Below are 19,004 nucleotides of genomic sequence, written 5' to 3'. Positions count from 1 at the left end.
AGACCCGCCCTTTTCCTTCCCTTTGCACCCCCAGATCTCCCAAATTTCCGTGTCCCCCCATTTCTCCACTCCCGGCGCTTTCTTCAGGGCGGCCCCAGGGGGTCCCAGGTGTTTCTCAGAGGGCTCCAGGGGGTCGCAGCGGGGATCCAGAGGGATTCAGAGGAATTCTCTGAAATTCCCCTGTCCCCTCCCCCACCGCGCTGCCTCGGTCACTTTCGCTTCCGCGTCCCAACCCGAGAGACCGGGATCTACCCAGCTACCCGTGACGTCACTGACACTTTGAGTTTCCATTGGCGGGCAGGAAATAGCGACGCCAATGGCGGGGCCGGAGGCGGCTCTGGGGGCGGGGTCAGTTCTTGGAGCGGGATCGCAGCGGAGCAGCGCGATGGCTCCAGCGCTGGGGCTGGGGCTGCTCTTGGGGCTCCTGGGGGACCCGGGGGGCGCGACGAAAGGTGAGTGGGACCCCCGAAACCGGGACCCCCCCTGAACTTCCGTTTTCGGGCACTGGGAATCTTCTAACCATTGATTCCCGGGCACGGAGAAACCCCTGAACCTTAATTTTGGGACCTGTTACCTCTCCATCGCCTTTCCCAGCAAAAAGACTCCCCTGAAACCCCATTAATGGGCACGGGGACCCCCCTGAACCCCCATTCCTGGGCACCGGGACCCCCCTGAACCGCAATTCCCGGGCACCGGGACCCCCCTGAAATTCCATTCCCGGGCAGGGGAACCCCCGAAATCTCCATTTTGGGACCTGTGACCCCCCTCGATCCCCTAACCCAGCACCGGCCCCACTGTACCCCCTTATCTGGCACGGAGACCCCCATGAACCCCCATTTTCTGATCACCAGCACCCCCTGAACCCCCATTTCCGGGCACTGGGAATCCTCTAAACCTTGACTCCCGGGCACGGAGAAACCACTGAATCGTCATTTTCCGTCTTGTTACCTCTCCATCGCCTTTCCCAGCTGAAAACCCCCCCTGAACCGCCATTTCTGCGCACGGGGACCCCCCTAAACCCCCTCATCTGGCACTGGGACCCCCCTGAACCCCCATTTCCAGGCCTGGGACCCCCCTGCACCCCCTTTTCGGGCATCCCGCTTTGCCCAGACCCACGTCCCGCCCTTTTCCTTGACCTTTGGATCCCCCGAGCCTCCCAACTTTCGGTGTCCCCCCCGTTTTCCACTCCCGCCGCTTCCCGAAACGGGGTCCCAGAGGGTCCCAGAGGGTCTCAGGGGGGTCTCAGCGGGGATCCAGTGGGATCCAGATGAACTCCCTGGAATTCCCCCTTTCCCCCCCGTCCCCTCCCCCACCGCACTCCCTCGGTCTCTTTCCCGTCCCCCAGGCTGCGCTTCCGGGATCCGTTCGCCTCTCCCAGCCCCAGCCCCCCCTTTCCGTCAACACCGGGGACCCCTGGAGCCCCTTTCCTGGGCATAGGGACCCCCTGGATCCCCCATCCCGCCTCTCCCAGTCCCTCCCTTGAACCTTGGACCCTTCCCGGCTCTCCCCATTCCGCTTCCTGCCCCCCCAAATCTCTACCCCCTGCTCGTCCTGCGGGGGGTCTGGGAGGGTCCCTGGGGTATCGTGGAGGCTCCCAGGGGGGATTCTTGGCTCTGGGACCCCCCTGAATTCCCAGTTCTGCTGGAAAGGAAGGCACCTCCCTGCACTCCCTTACTCAGTACCAATCCCCCCCTGCACCCCCTTTCCCATCCATCCCGCCTTCCCCAGCTCCAGACCCACATTTTCCTTGACTCTGAGACCCTCTGGACCCCCATTCCTGCTTTTCTCAGCCCCCAGCCTCCTTTTCCCTCTGCATCAAGGACCCCCAAATGCCCCATTCCAGCCATCCCAGGTCTCCCCACCTTGTGACCCCTCTTTCCTTGGCACTGGGGACCCTTGGACCCCCTTTCCTGGGCACAGGGATCCCCTGAGCCCCTATTCCTGGCCACTGGGACACCATGCACCCCTTTTCCTGCTCTCCCAGTTCCCCTTTCATTAATCCATGACCCCTCGACCCCCCCAAATCTCTGTGTCCCCCCAGTTCTCCACTCCCTGCGCTACCTGGATGTGGCAGTGTCAGAGCCCAGCCCGGGGATCCCCCAGGTCATGTCCATTGGGTACCTGGATGGGATCCCCTTCACACGCTACGACAGCGAGCGGGGCCGGATGGAGCCGCTGACACAGTGGATGAAGGATGGAGTAGAGCCAGGATATTGGGATAGAGAGACACAGATCAACGTAGGGGCCCAGCACGTGTATGCCAGGAACCTGGAGATACTGCGGGACCGGTACAACCAGAGCAGGGGCGAGTGGGGGGAACTGTGGGGCTGGGATGTGGATGGATGGGTTAGGATGGGATCCATGGGGCTTGGATGAGATCCGTGGGGTTGGGATGGGGATCTGTGGGGCTGGGACACAATTCCATGGGTCTCTGTGGGTACAATCCGCCCAGGTCTCCACACGTGGTTGCGAGTTTATGGCTGTGACCTCCTGTCCGACGGGAGCGTCCGTGGATCCTGCCGGGATGGCTACGACGGGCGGGATTTCATCTCCTTTGACCTGGAATCCAGGAGATTCGTGGCAGCCGACAGCGCTGCTGAGGTCACCAGGAGGCGCTGGGAAGGTGAAATGAATGAGGCTGAGATGTGGACAAATTTCCTGGAGCACATCTGCCCAGAGTGGATCCAGAGATACGTTGGATATGGGCAGAAGGAGCTGGACCGCAAAGGTGGGAGCAGAATTCCTGTGGGAAAGTGGGATTTGGGAATGGAGGACTTGGGAACAAGGTAATTCCTGTGGGAATTCCACGGACGAATCTCCCCCCCATTCCATTGCAGTGGGAATTCCATGGGCAGATCTCATCTCTATCCCATTCCCATGGAATTCCATGGGCAGGTCTTACCCCTGTCCCATTCCCATGATATTCCATGGGCAGATCTTACCTCTATCACATTCCTAATAAATTCCATGGGCAAATCTCACCCCCATCCCATTCCCATTGAATTCCATGGGCAGATCTCACTTCCATTTCACTCCAGTGGGAATTCCATGGGCAGGTCTCACCCCCATCCTGTTGCAGTGGGAATTCCATGGGCATTTCTCACCCCCATCCCATTCTCATGGAATTCCATAGGCAGACCTTATCTCTATCCCATTCCTATGGAATTCCATGGGCAGATCTTATCCCCATTCCTGTGGTAATTCCCTGGGCAGATCTTATCCCCATTCCTGTGGGAATTCCCTGGGCAGATCTCACCCCCATCCCCTTCCAGTGGAAATTCCATGGGCAGGTCTCACTCCATCCCACTGCAGTGGGAATTCCATGTGCAGATCTCACCCCCATCCCCTTCTAGTGAGAATTCCATGGACAGATCTCACCCCTGTCCCATTGCAGTGGGAATTCCATGGGCAGATCTCCCCCTCATTCCCATGGAATTCCATGGGCAGATTACACCCCCATTGCATTCCCATGGAATTCCATGGGCAGATCTCACTCCCATCCCATTGCAGTGGGAATTCCATGGGCAGATCTCACCCCCATCCCATTCCCATGGAATTCCATGGGCAGATCTCATCCCCATCCCATTGCAGTGGGAATTCCATGGGCAGATCTCACCCCCATCGCATTCCCATGGAATTCCAGGGATGTCTCTCACTGTTATCCCATTCCAGAGCCCCCTGATGTCCATGTGTCTGGAAAAGAGGAACACGGGATGCTGATCTTGTCCTGCCACGCGTACGGATTCTACCCCAAGGCCATCGCGGTCAACTGGATGAAGGGGGATGAAATCCGGGATCAGGAGACGGAGTGGGGCGGGGTCGTTCCCAACAGCGACGGCACCTTCCACACCTGGGCCAGGATCGAGGCGCGGCCGGAGGAGCGGGAGCAGTACCGGTGCCGGGTGGAGCATCCCGGAATGTCAGAGCCCGGGATCTTCGCTTGGGGTGAGGCTGGGAATGTGGAATGTGGGAACTGGGGAGTTGGAATTCCCAGATGGGGATTCGCCTCCCCCTCCTCACCATCCCACAATTCCCAGAGCCGACATCTGGTGGGAATCTCACCGTGGTGGTCGCTGTGTCCATTGTTGCCATCATCATCCTCATTGTCCTCGTTGGATTCATCTCTGGAAGCTCCAATCCGGTAACACACGGGATGGGGGTCAGGAAGGGGCACAGATCCACCCAGCACCGTTCTGGGAATCCTGTGCCACCAACGCTGATCCCACTGTTTTTCCACAGGGAGGAAGAATGGGAAGATATACCACGAGGCACCCAGTGAGTACCAGTGGAGGATCCAGCTTTGGATCCCCTCCATGTGGATCCCAGGATGGATCCTGGGGTTAATCCCAGTGTGTGATCCATGCTGGAATCTCATGGATCTTCTCTTTCTGCAGGAAATGATGTGGGAACAACAGCTTGACTGCAGGTACGGAGTGGGGTCAGGGTGGGATTCCAGAGGGGGATTGGGGCAGGATGGACAGATTGGGATCAGAGAGGGATTCTGGACCAGAGGAGCGGTCCAGTGCAGGATCAGATGGAATCGTGGAGTGGGATTGGGGCTGGATTCTGGAGCAGGATCAGCTGGGATGATGGATAGATGATGGGTGGATGGATGGATGGATGATGAATGAATGTAAAATGGGTGATGGATGGATGGATGGATGGATGGATGGATGGATGGATGGATGGATGGATGGATGGATGGATGATGGAAGAGTGGACAGGGCAGGAGTGGTGTGGGATGGATGAGGCAGGATCAGGTTGGGATTCCAGAGCGGGATTGGGTGGGATGGATGGAGCAGGAGTGGGCAGGATCCGGTTGGATCTGGAGCAGCTCCTGCTCTCCATGGGCTCCAGCCAGGCCCATCCTGTGGGATGGGGACAGGGACAGGGTGACACAGTGACCCTCTCTCATCCCAGCAGCAATCACCACCTGAACCATCCACAGAGCTTGATCCAACCCCTTCCCTCTTCCCAGGAAACTGAGGCTTTCCAGCAGAGGTGCTCCCCATGCTTTTACCCACCCACAGCTCCTGCTAACAGATCAATTTCCCATTTTGGTTTCTTTAAAGCCAAGAATCACAATAATTCCCAATGCTTTAGTTCTGGTGTGAAATTATCCTGCTTTGGGCAATAAATCCTGCTTGGGGCAATAAATCCTGCTTGAGGCAATAAATCCAGGTTCCCTCCTCCAGTGTTTGTCAGTTCCTCTCTGGGAGCCAGGAATGAAAATAGGGACACCAGGAACAGGTTGAGGACACAAGGAACAAGATGGGGACACCAGGACTAGAATGGGGACACCAGGATTGGGATGGGGACACCAGGACTGACATGGGGACTTGCCAGTAACGCTTGGCTCAAGCCCTCAGGATTCATTTCCTGCTCTGTGTCCCATGTTCGAGGTGTCCCCAGGAGGGTTTGGCTGTGTCAGGCTCCTGGAGGGGCAGTGGGATGGGGGGAGGGATCAGGCCAGGCCTCATTGTCCCCAGTGGTCCTTGAATGTCCCAAAATCCGTGTTTGGGATCTCAGAGAGGTTCCTGCTCATGACCATGGCCATGAGATGAGAGTGGCCGTGAGTGACACAACCCTGAGATGACCATGGGATGACCATGACACAACCACAGCCCCATGAGATGGTTTGGACCAAGAGATGACCATGGATTGGCCATGGCACAGCCATGGCCTCAAGGTGACCCTGATGTGGTCATCTCATTGTCCTGATCATCTTATGGTCATCTCATGGTCTTTTCCTGATCACCATCACCTATTGAGTCCCCTGGGGTTTACACCACGTCCCTCTAAGAGAATGGATTGTTGCTGGCAATCAGGATAGGAGCTGATGATCATGTGGACCTGATCTTTAGTTAGATTAAAAGATCTTTTGAGGGATGGGGCATTTTGGTGAAAGAAAGAGTGACTTAAATGGGCTTGTTAAAAACAATTTGGAAGGGTGGTTTGAATGGGCGTGGTGAGGTGATCAGCATGGGCATTACCTTCAGCCCTGAATTCACTTCCAGGTAGGTTGGTACGTGAACCAACATGTGTGACAAAATAAGGTTGTTTTCTTAAAAAAGAAAATTAAACTTTTGAGCAAATTGTATAGGTTTTCATTAGTGATAAATTTGAGGGGGGAACCTTGTGCTCATTCCCCAATGCCGTATCATAAAATGAATCTGTAACTAAATTGAAAGGAATTAAAAACTTGAAGAAAACACGGACAACCACTGCAAGTTCTACAATCTGTGTTGATCCTTCTACAAGTTCAATGTCTGATTCCCAGTTATCACTGTTAGGGTCTTTCCAGGTGATAACTGATTTATGCAATTTGCTGGAGCCATCTGTAAAAAAAGAGCATTAAGAGGGGTGTGGCTTTCTAGGGGTTTTTGGGTAAAATTCAAAGGAAGGTGTAGTGATTTATGCTTTGGAAAATGAACTGAGATGTGTCCCATAAAAGCTGCTAAAGCAATTTGAAAAACCTCAGATTGCTGAATTAAGAGTTCTAAATACAGGGAAGTAATGAGTATAAACATAACAGAGAAATAATTTCTGTCAAGGGTTAAAACTTGGGATTGGGATTTCGTGATCAGCTGAGAAAGGATTTCAGGACAAGTAGTGATTGTTTTGGGCATCTGATAAGATAGGAAGATCCATTCTAAAATTAACAAAAGGACAGACAAATCTTTTTTCCATTGAAAAATTAAACCACAAAAATGTGGCCGTTCTCCCAAAATAGCAAATCAAAAATGTGACTCTGGGTGGTGTCAGTGGGCTTGGTGAGTGTGCAGTGCTGTAGCCACTTTATCCAACCCGGTTCTGGCATCTGGTGTGAAGTCTCTGGGAGAGTTCAGGTCCGTGTCCCCCCTTAATAAATCAAATAAAGGAGCCAAATCCTGGTTTGTGATTCCAAGGAGGGTCCTAACCCCGTTAATTGAGTTTCTGCAGAGGGTGTAAGGTGGTGAGCTCCTCCTGCAGGTGGCTGATCTGTGGTGTGACAGTGAGGCTGTACCCTGGGTACCTGCAAGGGGAGGATCACTGCACTTCATCTTTGGCTACTTGTAGACCAGACTTATGATCTCCTCTAAAATGTCGGTGCTGACAAGTTCCAGGGTGCTCTCCTCATCTGAGGCAATCAGGATGTCATCCATTGTGGATGATTCAGACACCCCTTCAGGGCCCCCCTGGAAACTTACCCCTTAGATAAGAAATCCTTCCTTAGGATGACTCATGCTAGAGAAATGTTCACCCCCTGTAGACCCCCATGTTACCTTTTAGTATTCTAACTGGTCTTTTTTCCTTCTAAGTAATTGGTCACTCTCACCTAAACCTTTAAAGTAGTTTGATAGTTTTTCAATCTCTAATTTTATTGGTCCACTTCTGAAGCCCCCCCAACCCTATAAAACCCCTTTGATATTCTGCATACTTGGATTTGCTGCTGGGTCCCTTCGTAGAAATAAAGTTGCCTGCAGAATTCCTGTGCAGCATTCCCAAATCTCTTTCTCTCTGGCTAAGGAAGTGCTGCAATCAAAATGAAATCACAGAAGAGCTGATAGCCTAAGCCTAGGCCTTGCTTGCTTTTAATCACTTTGTAGCTGATGTCTGCCTAAGGCAGCCAGGAAGATCTGTTTTATTTGGAACATTTTATCCGGGCTTGCTTTAGCTGCTGGGGGCCATCCATGTATTGCAGTATCATTACCTGGGGGAAATTTCTCTTGGGTGAAAGGATCCTTGCCATGTACCATTGGCACATTGCTGGGGAGTTCCACATCCCTTGTGGCAGGACGGTCCTATGGTGCCTTTTCAGCAGTGACTGTTGGTGGATGGAAGGAATGGAAAAGGAGAATCTTGACACAAACTCTGGATGTAAAGGGATCCTGAAAAAGCAATCCTTCAGATCAATAATCATTAACAACCAGTCCCTGGGGATCGTGTAAGGAGAGGGGCAGTCCTGTCTGCAAGTCCATCTCCTCAATCATTTCATTTACTCTTCTCAGGTCTGGAAGCAGCGTCCACTTCTCACTATGTGGCTTTCTGATAAAGAAAATGGGGATTTTCCAGGGACTATTTGTAGGGACAATATGCCCCTTTTTTCAGTTGTTCACAAGCCAGAGACTCGAGTGTGGACAGCTTTTTGATGGGAAGGGGCCAATGATCAATCCCAGATGGGTTTGCCTGAGGTCCAGGTGAGTTTTACAGCACCATGCTCATCAGTGGTCCTTGCAAAAAGTTTGTTTTGAGTCTCAGTCACCAGTGGTACAGGAGATCCCTACCTCAAACACGCACTTTGTCTTTAATAATAAATGGCTTGGTGGTGGCCGCACGGCCCCACAGTCCTTTATAGGAAACAGGATGTAAACTCCTGATTGTGTTGCTGTGCCCCCCAATTCCCACAAGTGTGTTGAGTGAAGGAACAAGAGTCCACTCTGGAGAGTTGTGTGAGATAATGGTCATGTCTACTCCCATGTCAAAAAGACCCATACAGATGAGGGTTTTCCCCATGCAAATGACATCGCAGGTGATTTTGATTTTTCCCAGGCCAATCTGCTGGGCCCATGCAATGTGGTCAGTGTCATCATTAACCATAGGCAACAAGAGAGCCTGAGTGAAAGGTATTTACTTGGAAATAAACAAGGAGGATTAGGGCACCTAACTAACACTGATTTCTTGATTAGAGGTAACTGTTAAAACAGTGGGCAACACATAAAAACCTTCAATATTACATTGGTCAAGTCCAATAATGAGAAAACTTCTTGGCTGCAGTTCTGGTTTTAGCTGGCCTGTAGAGACAACATGATGGATAAAATCAGTTATCATTACTGACTGGGCAGGTGACAGCTCCAGTCAGGAGCTGCACGGTACTGAGGCAGGCAGGTCCCTGAGGAGGTGTTGCAAAAAGAGGTTTGGTGGGTTCCAATGTCTGTTTTGCCAGTGTTCAGCCATGGGGGTTCTTGTGTCTCCACGTGCCACTGTCCTGTGCTCTGCTTGGAGTTTCCTCATGGCTGCAGCAATGTACCTGGACTTGATGACAAGAGTTTGTATCTGGCCTGGTTTATTCCAGTCACAAAGTTTTTGAGAGTTCCCTTTTTGGGTTTGCAATAGTTTCTTTCCCAGTGTCCCTTTTGACCACAATTAAAGCATTGTCCTGGCTTTTGGTTCTGCTGTCTTTGAGGACGCTTTTGAGATTTAATCAAGGCATTGGTTAATACTTTTCCTTGGAAGGAGGCAACATGCTCTGGAGTAACCAACTTATTGCAAGCCCCCAACATCTGGGGGATGGTGGGCTCAGGGTCAGGGGGCAAAGCTTGTAAACCCTTCTTACATTTGGGGTTAGCATTGACCACTGCTAGCTGTTTCAGCTTCCCAAACCTGGTCCTCAGCCACTTGTTTATCAAGAGTGAGTTTAACCCTATCCAGAAAAGTCATATAAGGCTCTGTAGGGCCTTGCCTTATAACAGCATAGTTCAATTGCAGCTTAGGTAAAAGGCCTTAAAAAAAGGCCTTAGGTACTTGTAAAAAGGCCTTTTTAGCCACTTCCATCATGTCATTTAACACTGGTCTTTGCAAATCTCAGGCCTGCTGGTCTGGGTCAGTTCCCTCCCCTGCCAATTGGGCAAGTGTAATGCCAGCCCATGCTCCAGAAAGCAATTTATTTAACTGTTTCTTCCACCCCAACTCCCATAGCAAAAGCTCAGTAGGGGATAGCAGCAATGCCATTAAGTATTTTATGTCATGGTGTCACGATCTGCCCAACCCGAGCGCGAGTCGTGACGGGTTCTTTTATGGATCTCAGAGCGCAAAAGACACAGCAGGGGACAAAACCAGTTTACTTCTACAGAAATGCACTTTATTTAGTGCCAACCAAAATGCGATAGTGGGACACAGAGAGAGAGAGAGAAAAGGGGGTTGGGATTATAGCTACCAAGATGGGTAGACCAATCCTCCTGGAATCAGCCAATAGATGTCTGTTGCCATCTGGGGAGATCTCGGGGGTCTCCTCTGAGAAAGTCACTTTTATAGTCCTTTCCCAAAGCGAGTGGCTTCTGGCCAAAAGGTGGAAGATTTATGGACTATTGTATGTGGAGCTCGTTACCCTGAGGAACAGGTGGAAACAGGACGTTTCAAGGCACACCAAACCATCTTTGTTGTTATGAACACACACAGGGCAGCCCATACTGACCAGTCCATTGTTCTTCCATCTGTGGGAGCTTTGTTGAGTCAGCGCCCCGTGACTAGTTGTCATGAGAAACCAGTCCTGGTAGGCATCACCTGCTTTTCACAGTCACTTGGCGTTCCTCCCATCCCTGGGCAGCGCAGGCCTCAGGCGAGGGTCGTTGGGCAGAAACAGACGAGAGGCTCACACGGACTCTCACATCACCCCGTGACCAACGAGCGTTACTGAGAAACTCCATCAGCATGATGTTGTGACCTTGTAGCATCTTCAGGACCCGCCATTGGTAGCACATCCCGAGAACAGGGAAAACTAAAAACCAGGGATAAGAAGGAAAAGGGAAAAGGAAAAGGAAAAGGAAAGAAAATAAACAGAAAAATAATAAAGCAAAATAATCGCAACAAAATTGATTAAAATAATTTTTCAAACAAATCACAATGCTATTAGCTAAAATAACTTTCAAACAATCAAAATTAATAAATGAAATAACATTCAAAAATTAAAATTCAAACAATTAGAATTAAAACAAATCAATGAAATAACATTCAAACAATTAAAATTCAAACAAAATTAAAACAAATCAATGAAATAACTTCCAAACAATTAAAATTCAAACAATTAAAATTCAAACAATTAGAATTAAAACAAAATCAATGAAATAACTTCCAAACAATTACAATTCTAACAATTAGAATTAAAACTCTAACAACTAGAATTAAAACAAATCAATGAAATAACATTCAAACAATTAAAAGAAAAACAATTAAAATTAAAACAAATCAGTATCCATTATAATATGTTTTTATGATTAAAACAATTATTTTCCAAAACCATTTTCAATCAAAAGCTTAACAATACTGAAACTAATCATACCAATCATAACAAGCAACAAACAATTCCAATCAGTTTTCTGTTAAAGGCCTGACTTTTACTGCTCATGTAATTTGTCTGGTGTCAACAACTTTAGGGGTATCTTTAGCAGATGGAGTAGTGATCAAATTATGTGCTTCCATTGTTAATGCCAATTGTGTCAGCCGTTTGACCATTCTCCAATTCAGGATGTATAGAATGACTGACAAAACAAAACCAATCCAAACCAAAATCAAAAGCACAATAATGGGATGACACAACTTGTTTAGGATGCCGGTAGCAGTAGGTGACCACCCAAAAAGAGTATCCCACCACCTGAGTTCAGTATCCCCTTTTACCCTTTCTAAAACCCGATGTATTTCTCTCACATCGTGATGAACTGTCACCAGGGTCTTCTGTCCATTTTTTTTGATTTTTCCCAAGATCCCAATTAAGTCCTGGTGAAGCAACAATTGTTTAATCAAAGTGAGGTTCATCCCAATGGGAGCAGGCACTAACTGATGAATCAGTGTAAAATTGGATTGCAAAAGGTGATAAGACATAACCGGAGCAGTATAGGAAAAGCCACAGCCCATGATCGTGGTAAAATTACAAACACAAAAATTTAAATTATTTTTTAGATCCACTGTTACATTTTCTACAAACACTAAGTCACAAGCAGTTCTTATACACACACATCCATTTCCTATGTACACCAGCACTGTTGTAGGAGTCTCATCAAGGTGTATTTCAAAATGACAGATATTTTGCTCTGTGTCTAAACAGATGTCTTGGGCCACAATGGCACTGCTTTCACAAATGAAACTCTGTTTCTCCCGAACAACGCAAGATTCCAAATTAACAGTTTGCAATTTTTTACTAATTTGACGGGCCCATTCTCTATGCTCGAAAGGATAGAGAATAGTTCCATTGTGATTCAATCCTAATGCAATGATGGGGTATATCAAATGCACTGAAGTGTTGTGTATTGTTGACACAAAGGCTGTGGCTGTGTTTGTGCTGGGGTTGTAGGTAAAGTTTACCAAATTCCACCAGGACTGAAACTTCCTTTCAAAATCATTAGCAGTGTCCCAAAGTATTGTCCGGATTTCAGTAGGGAATATGCCTTCTTCCCCTTCCCTTATAATTGAGGTAACAACTGTTTGCATCCAAAGCTGTGCCTGGCTACAGCTGAGGGCTAAGGAGATGTTGGTTTGAGCAGTACCAAGAGCATCAATTCTCAATTTGTGATCATTTACATTTGCCTTTTCCCAATTTGGTAAAATGTTTGATAATAATCACTGTTGAGAATTGGTTAGAAAGCCATGGACACAACTGTGGATATGGCTCGGCTGAGGCCTTGTTGCAGGAGAGCAGCTCCTGCTAAGTAGTAGCTAGGCCTTGCTCTTAAGCAGATTTTGCTGAGCAGTAGTGTTTGCTTTTTAGAGACTTTTGCAAAAGCAATGCAGCTAGCATCATTTGCAGAGTTGATCGATATGTAATACATATGTCCATTGTTCAGTCAAGGCCTTAACTTCCAGGGAAGCACGTAGTAAGTGAGGTATAACCCTGGGACAGATACTATATAGCAATAAGTGTAAGAATAAGGGAAGCAGCAGCCAAGACTAGCAGCGAGGTAGCACGTATAATTTTTGGCTAGAAATTCAGTAGGCGTGATTATCTCACACTTGTAATACACAATAATAAGAGAAGGCATACATAGTAAAAACCAATAAGATTGTACTAATATGAAAAATGCTGATTTATGCTATTTTGGGCTATAAAACTGTCTGATGCTCTCAATAAAGTTGGATTATGCTTCATCAATCACATTGATTGTCTGGCTGATCCCCTCAGCATTCCTCCACAAGTGGCTCCACACCCACGCAAACCACTGTTGCATCCCCAGGGCTGTTAAAGAGGACTGCAGAGGCTGTTTCAATTTGGTCAGGTCTCTGGTGGTGGCAACCAATTTGTTCATTAATACCTCTGAATCAATGCTATTTAAAATTCCCCATCCTGTTTCCACAACACCGGTTATGTCTCTTGTTTGTTCCTTGAAAGGATCCTCCTGTTTTTGCAACCAGGTCATTTGTCCACCCCTAGAAAAGGTGAACAAGCTGGCTGAATTACTGAAACATTGTTTTGCATTGGCAATTTGACTTGTTTAAAAGACCATGCCGAATTAAACAATATTTGCTGTTGGCCACTTTTCAAATTACCCAAGGTCCAATTTCAAAAATTTTCAGGCTCAGTATAACCGGTGGTTGGGTAGTAGGTGTTACAACATTGACATCAAGTTCTCCTTTATATTTTGTATTGTTTTTCCCCCACATAATTGTTTTGGAAAAATTGTACAACAGTTCAATTTTGATTTTGAATCTTCACAAAATAAAACACAGGTCCTGTGCCATAACTGTATACAGGTTCGATGAGGGATTCAGCAATTAATCTTCACGTTCCATGGCGTTATTCTGTGAAAAGTAAACACAACAGAATCTGCCACAAAGAGGCAGGAGGTTAAAATGATGGAACTATGCAGACAGAAATTCTGTTAACTTCCCAATCATTTTGCTGCCAAGAAGGAAGCCACTCTGTACCTCCTTTAAACACAAAATGAGAGTCAGTGTAGTTACAAGCAAAGGAGGCACTCTGAACTTCAAGCTGGAAAACACCCCAAATAACCATCAGCACCCCAACTCTAGACCCACCCAATCCCACAGCAATAATTTGTTCAGCAGAAGCATCAGTGAATGAAGAATTAGTGAACAAAGATTGTCTGGGGGAGAAAGCAGAGGCTACTTTAATTATTGAGGCAGGTTTGTCATCGCTGTTGCCCAACGTCTCAGTTTCTGTTATTGCCAGATTTTTTACAGTTCCTTCTGTTACTGAGGATTTCTGGGCCACCACATCAGGGGGGACAGTCCCAGTAGTGGCTGTCTTCCAAAACTTCACTTCCTGAGAAACTTTTTGAATTTTCCCTGAAGGAATCTTCAAACCAAGGCTTTCTAGGTGTGAAATTGTTTTCTGTTGCACATCCCTGACTTCTTCTTTTTCTTCTCCTCCGATCAATACATCATCTATGTATTGGTACACAGCTACAGTGTCAGGTTTGGGGTTTTGGATTTGCCATACAGGGGAGTTTTGCAAGTCCTGTGTAACCGGTTTGATCTCTACTTTGGCACCAGAGAGAAAAGGGTATTGTTTTACATTTACAGATAATTGCATAGGTGATTTATGGCCAGCAGTGAATTTTATTTCATGTATAATTTGCAAGCAGGCAGCTTTTGGAATGTTTTTTAGGAGTTGGTCTGGGGTGCCAGTTATGGCTAGAGGATCACCTCTTTTTAGGGTGCTAAGTACCCCAGCCCAGTAGGCTGCACGCTGTGTCAGAGACCACGGAACACGAGCGTTTCCAGTTGTTAAGAAAACTCCAGGCCCCCAGTATCCACTGGCTTCTTGTTCACTTCATTTAATTTGATGCCCTCCAGTGAGTGAAAGTCTAAAAACATACTCGGTCTCAGATTCTTGGGGGGGACTTGAGTATTCTTTCTTTAATTTGGCCAATTCTGTAGCAGTGTATGGTATTTCATTGGAGGTTGTGTGGGGGTCAAAATCCTCGTCATTCAGGTATCTATATTCTGTTTTAACCAGAGGTCTCATTTTAGAGCAGCAATTTTCCCCACAATTTTGTATGTGTACTAGTTCTCTCTGTGGGTATATCTGCTTTATGTGATATGTTTCCTTTTCTTCTGTTTCATTAGGTGTATCTGCATGTTGTGAGATATGTAATAGTTGTAGCAAATAGCTGTGATTTCTTTCCTGCTCTATTTGGTTTTGCAGAGTTTCTACCTGATTCCTTTCCTGCTCTAGTAGGTTTCGCAGAGTTTTTACGTGATTTCTTTCCTCCTGTTATAGTTTTTGCAAAGCTTGTGATGTGATCTGCCCTACCCGAGCAGGAGTCATGATGGGATCTTTTAGGGATCTCAGAGCGCAAAAGACACAGCAGGGGAAAAAAACAGTTTACTTCTACAGAAATGCACTTTATTTAGTGCCAACCAAAATGCGATAGTGGGACAGAGGGAGAGAGATAGAGAGAGAGAGAAAGGGGGGTGGGGATTATAGCTACCAAGACAGGCAGACGAATCCTCGTGGAGCCAGCCAATAGATGTCTGTTGCCATCTGGGGAGATCTCGGGGGTCTCCTCTGAAAAAATCACATTTATAGTCCTTTCCCAAAGCGAGTGGCTTCTGGCCAAAAGGTGGAAGATTTATGGACTATTGTATGTGGAGATGGTTACCCTGAGGAACAGGTGGAAACAGGACGTTTCAAGGCACACCAAACCATCTTTGTTGTTATGAACACACGCAGGGCAGCCCATACTGGACCAGTCCATTGTTCTTCCATCTGTGGGAGCTTTGTTGAGTCAGTGCCCCGTGACTAGTTGTCATGAGAAACCAGTCCTGGTAGGCATCACCTGCTTTTCACAGTCACTTGGCGTTCCTCCCATCCCTGGCCAGCGCAGGCCTCAGGCGAGGGTCGTTGGGCAGAAACAGATGAGAGGCTCACACGGACTCTCACAAGGTAGAAAGTAAAATCCACTCTCCCAAATGAATTCCTGATGTCAGTCTGCATCCCAATGGGTTTTTGGCCTGCTGAGTCCAGGTGCCCACAGAGAGCCAGGAAGATGTGGAGACCACCAGCCAGGTGAGTTCCCAACATGGATCACCAGGACCATGGATCACCAAGGCTCTGCCCAACGAGGGTCACTGGGGAGCATCCAACGGGGTCCAACAGAGGGGATGGAGCTGGAGCAGTGCAGGAACCTCTTCCCACACGCGGGGCACTCACAGACCTTCCCTTACCAGTGTCCCCATTGGTGCTGGGTCACAGCAGAGTTCTGGGAGAAACTCTTCCCACACTGGGGACACTGTTAGGGCCTCTCCCCGGTGTGGATCCACTGGTGGGTGACAAGGGTGGAGTTTTTCTTAAAGCCCTTCCACAGTCAGGGCAGCAGAAGGGCCTCTCCTCTCCTCTATGTGAATCTGCTGATGCTTTAGCAGACTGCATCTCCTCTGAAAGCTCTTCCAACACTCAAGACACTCATAGGGCTTCTCCCCCATGTGGATCCTCTGGTGGACAATCAGGTGGGATCTGTGCCTGAAGCTCTTCCCACATTCCCCACAGTTGTAGGGCCGTTCCCCAGTGTGGATCCTCTGGTGGCGGATCAAACTGGACCTCACGCTGAAGCTCTTCCCACATTCCCCACATTCGTAGGGCCGTACCCCGGTGTGCACTCTCAGGTGTTGGATTAGTTCGGAGGTGTCACGGAAGCCTTTCCCACATTCCCTACACTCATAGGGCCGTTCCGGGGTGTGGATCCTCTGGTGGCGGATCAAACAGGACCTCACAGTGAAGCCCTTCCCACATTCTCCACACTCATAGGGCTTCTGCCCAGTGTGCATCCTCTGGTGGCAGATTAAACCAAAGCTGTTGCGGAATCCTTTCCCACATTCCCCACACACATAGGGCTGTTCCCCAGTATGGATCCTCTGGTGGTAGATCAAACTGGAGCTCTGGTTGAAGCTTTTCCCACATTCCCCACACTCGTAGGGCCGTTCCCCAGTGTGGATCCTCTGGTGGCGGGTCAAATTGGAGCTCTGGTTGAAGCTCTTCCCACATTCCTCACACTCGTAGGGCTGTTGCCCAGTGTGGGTCCTCTGGTGGATGATCCGGCTGGAGCTGCACTTGAATCCCTTCCCACATTCCCCACACACTCATAGGGCCATTCCCCAGTGTGCACTGTCTGGTGCCTGATCAGATCTGACGTGTCTCTGAATCCCTTCCCACATTTCCCACACTCATAGGGCTTCTCCCCAGTGTGGATCATCTGGTGCCGGTTTAAGCTGAAGCTCGTGCAGAAACTCTTCCCACATTCCAAACACTGAAGGGGCTTTTTGCCATCATGAAGCTGCTCATGGACCCTCAGATCAGAGCTCTGGCCACATCTCTGGCTGCCTGCCAGGCCCAGGCTGGGTCTTTCCTCCTCGGATCTCCATGATCTGTGTTTGCAGCCCCTCCTTGTGCGGGATCTCCGCGGCTTTTCCTCCCTGTTGGATTCCTGCACTGTGGAGCAGCTGCAAACGGCCTCTTCCACGAGGTTCTGCTGAGGGGATTTGTCCTCCCTGGTCTCCGTCCTCAGCTCCTGCTCTGGGGGGAAAGGACAAGGAGAGGATGGGATTTGACTCTGTGCCAGAGGGAAGGAGAAGGAGATGTCCCCAGTCCTCCCTAGCAGGACAGAGGGGGAAAGGGGCAGTGACATCCTCCTCACCTGCCTGGCTGTCCGGGGGCATCTTCCTGTTCCTCACAGCCTTTTCCTCCACCTGAATAAGACTTGGGAATGGAAAATCTTGGTTTGGGGGAAAAATGAAGTGATTGTTATGGCTTTGAAGGTCCTGCTGCCTGACTGCACCTCTGGAAATGCCCGGGCTGTCTGGTGTCCATAAAAACCTCCAAAAATCACGAAGGAGCCCAAAAACACTCTCCCAGATGATCCCTGTTCACACTGTCTTCACTTTGTGGTTATGGGGGTTCCTGTTCTCAGAGCTGATGGGGACCCGTGGCTCCTGGAGATTCCCCCTCTCCTGGCTCCTGCTCGGCACGCTGAGGGAGTTTTGTGGGTCCCAGGGCTCATCCTGCCCTGATCCTGACTCAGGTCCCAGGGTCCCCCTCTCCAGCATCCCCCCACTCCAGGCACTCAGGGCTTCCCCCTTTCCCTGCCAGCCCTTCCAGGCTCGGGGGTCCCGCACCCCACTCATCTCCCGGCTCCACCTCCCCTCCAGGCTGCCGGGGATCCCCCAGCTCTGCTGTCGCCCCTCTCCCCACGCCGGGGCTCCCGCCTTTCATCCCCTGCCTCTCCCGGGGATCCCCAAAACCGATGTCCCGCCCCGCCGGGACCGGGCAATCGCCACGTGGGCCCCTCCAAATCCCCCCAAGGAGCATTTACGGCTCAGCTTTGGATTCCTGCAAGAGCCAGAAACATCCCCTCCTCACATCAATAAAACAATACCTCTCCCAAGGACACCCAAATACATTTGGGACTCGATTCCCGAATCTGCGAGGCACAAACACCAACCCCCATCCCCCAAGAATCCAAAACCCAACCAGCCGTACCGGAGCTGCCGCGATAGCCCCGGGCCGAGCTTCCCCTCCGCGCTCACCCGCGGGATGCAGGAATGCGATGCTGCCGGGGCCAGCGGAGCTGCGGGCTCAGCGGGCTCGCCCTGCAGCACCGCGATTCTCCGCCTGCGCCTGCTGCACCTCTCCCGGCTCCTCCTGCTCCTGCTCCTCCCCTTCCTCCTCCTCCCATTCCTCTCTCCTCGTCTTCCTCTCTCCTCCCCTTCCCCTCTCTCCTCTTCCTCCCGCTGCTCACCCGCTCGCATCCCGGACCCCCCTTTGCCACCCCCTGTGCCCCACGGCCGCCGCTGTTGGGGAGGGGGCAGCACCCCCTGAGCCTGCAGGGGAGACAGAGCAACTGAGAGTTAGGAATCGAGCATCGAGAAATGCTTGGACTAGAAGGGGGCTGACAAAACCCTATGTTTCCTGGAGTTTACGGTGCTTACAAGAACAGGGGAGAGCAAGGCTGCAGGATAAGATAAAGAGCTGGGGTGGGCGAACAGGATGCAAGGACAAAGGCACCACAGGATAAGGGGGATTCTCCAGATCCATGAACCCAGGAAAACTGGTATCAAAGTCCAGAAGATGGGCAAAGGAGTAAAAAGAATATGTGCAAGGAGACAAGATGAAAAGTTGAACTGAGAGGAAGACTGTTTCCTTTTTCCCAAGGAGCAGTGTGGAGCAGAAAGAGGCGTGTAGCTAATTTTAATATGAATAGGGGACAGGCAATGAATATGTATTAGGTGTATTGTGCAATTGTAGTTTCTAGAGAATAAAAAGAGAGGTGCAGGTCGCCAAAGGGGTGCGTGGTTTT

The 19,004-nt window shown here is 49.6% G+C and overlaps 1 protein-coding gene across 1 annotated transcript; it reads left to right on the top strand.

The window, feature by feature from the left end:
- The first annotated feature begins 301 nt into the window (after positions 1-301).
- On the top strand, positions 302-4,359 carry LOC306816134 (class I histocompatibility antigen, F10 alpha chain-like). The gene is given in 6 exon segments (XM_079332619.1): positions 302-452; positions 2,042-2,305; positions 2,453-2,728; positions 3,673-3,945; positions 4,038-4,118; positions 4,121-4,359. Coding segments are annotated over 6 exon segments (1,254 nt in total). The 5' UTR covers positions 302-316; the 3' UTR covers positions 4,345-4,359.
- Positions 4,360-19,004: the final 14,645 nt, after the last annotated feature.

Source organism: Erithacus rubecula (genome assembly GCF_903797595.1).
Source record: "Erithacus rubecula genome assembly, contig: scaffold_384_arrow_ctg1, whole genome shotgun sequence".
Lineage (NCBI taxonomy): Eukaryota > Metazoa > Chordata > Aves > Passeriformes > Muscicapidae > Erithacus > Erithacus rubecula.
This window is presented reverse-complemented; position numbering and strand designations above follow the sequence as displayed.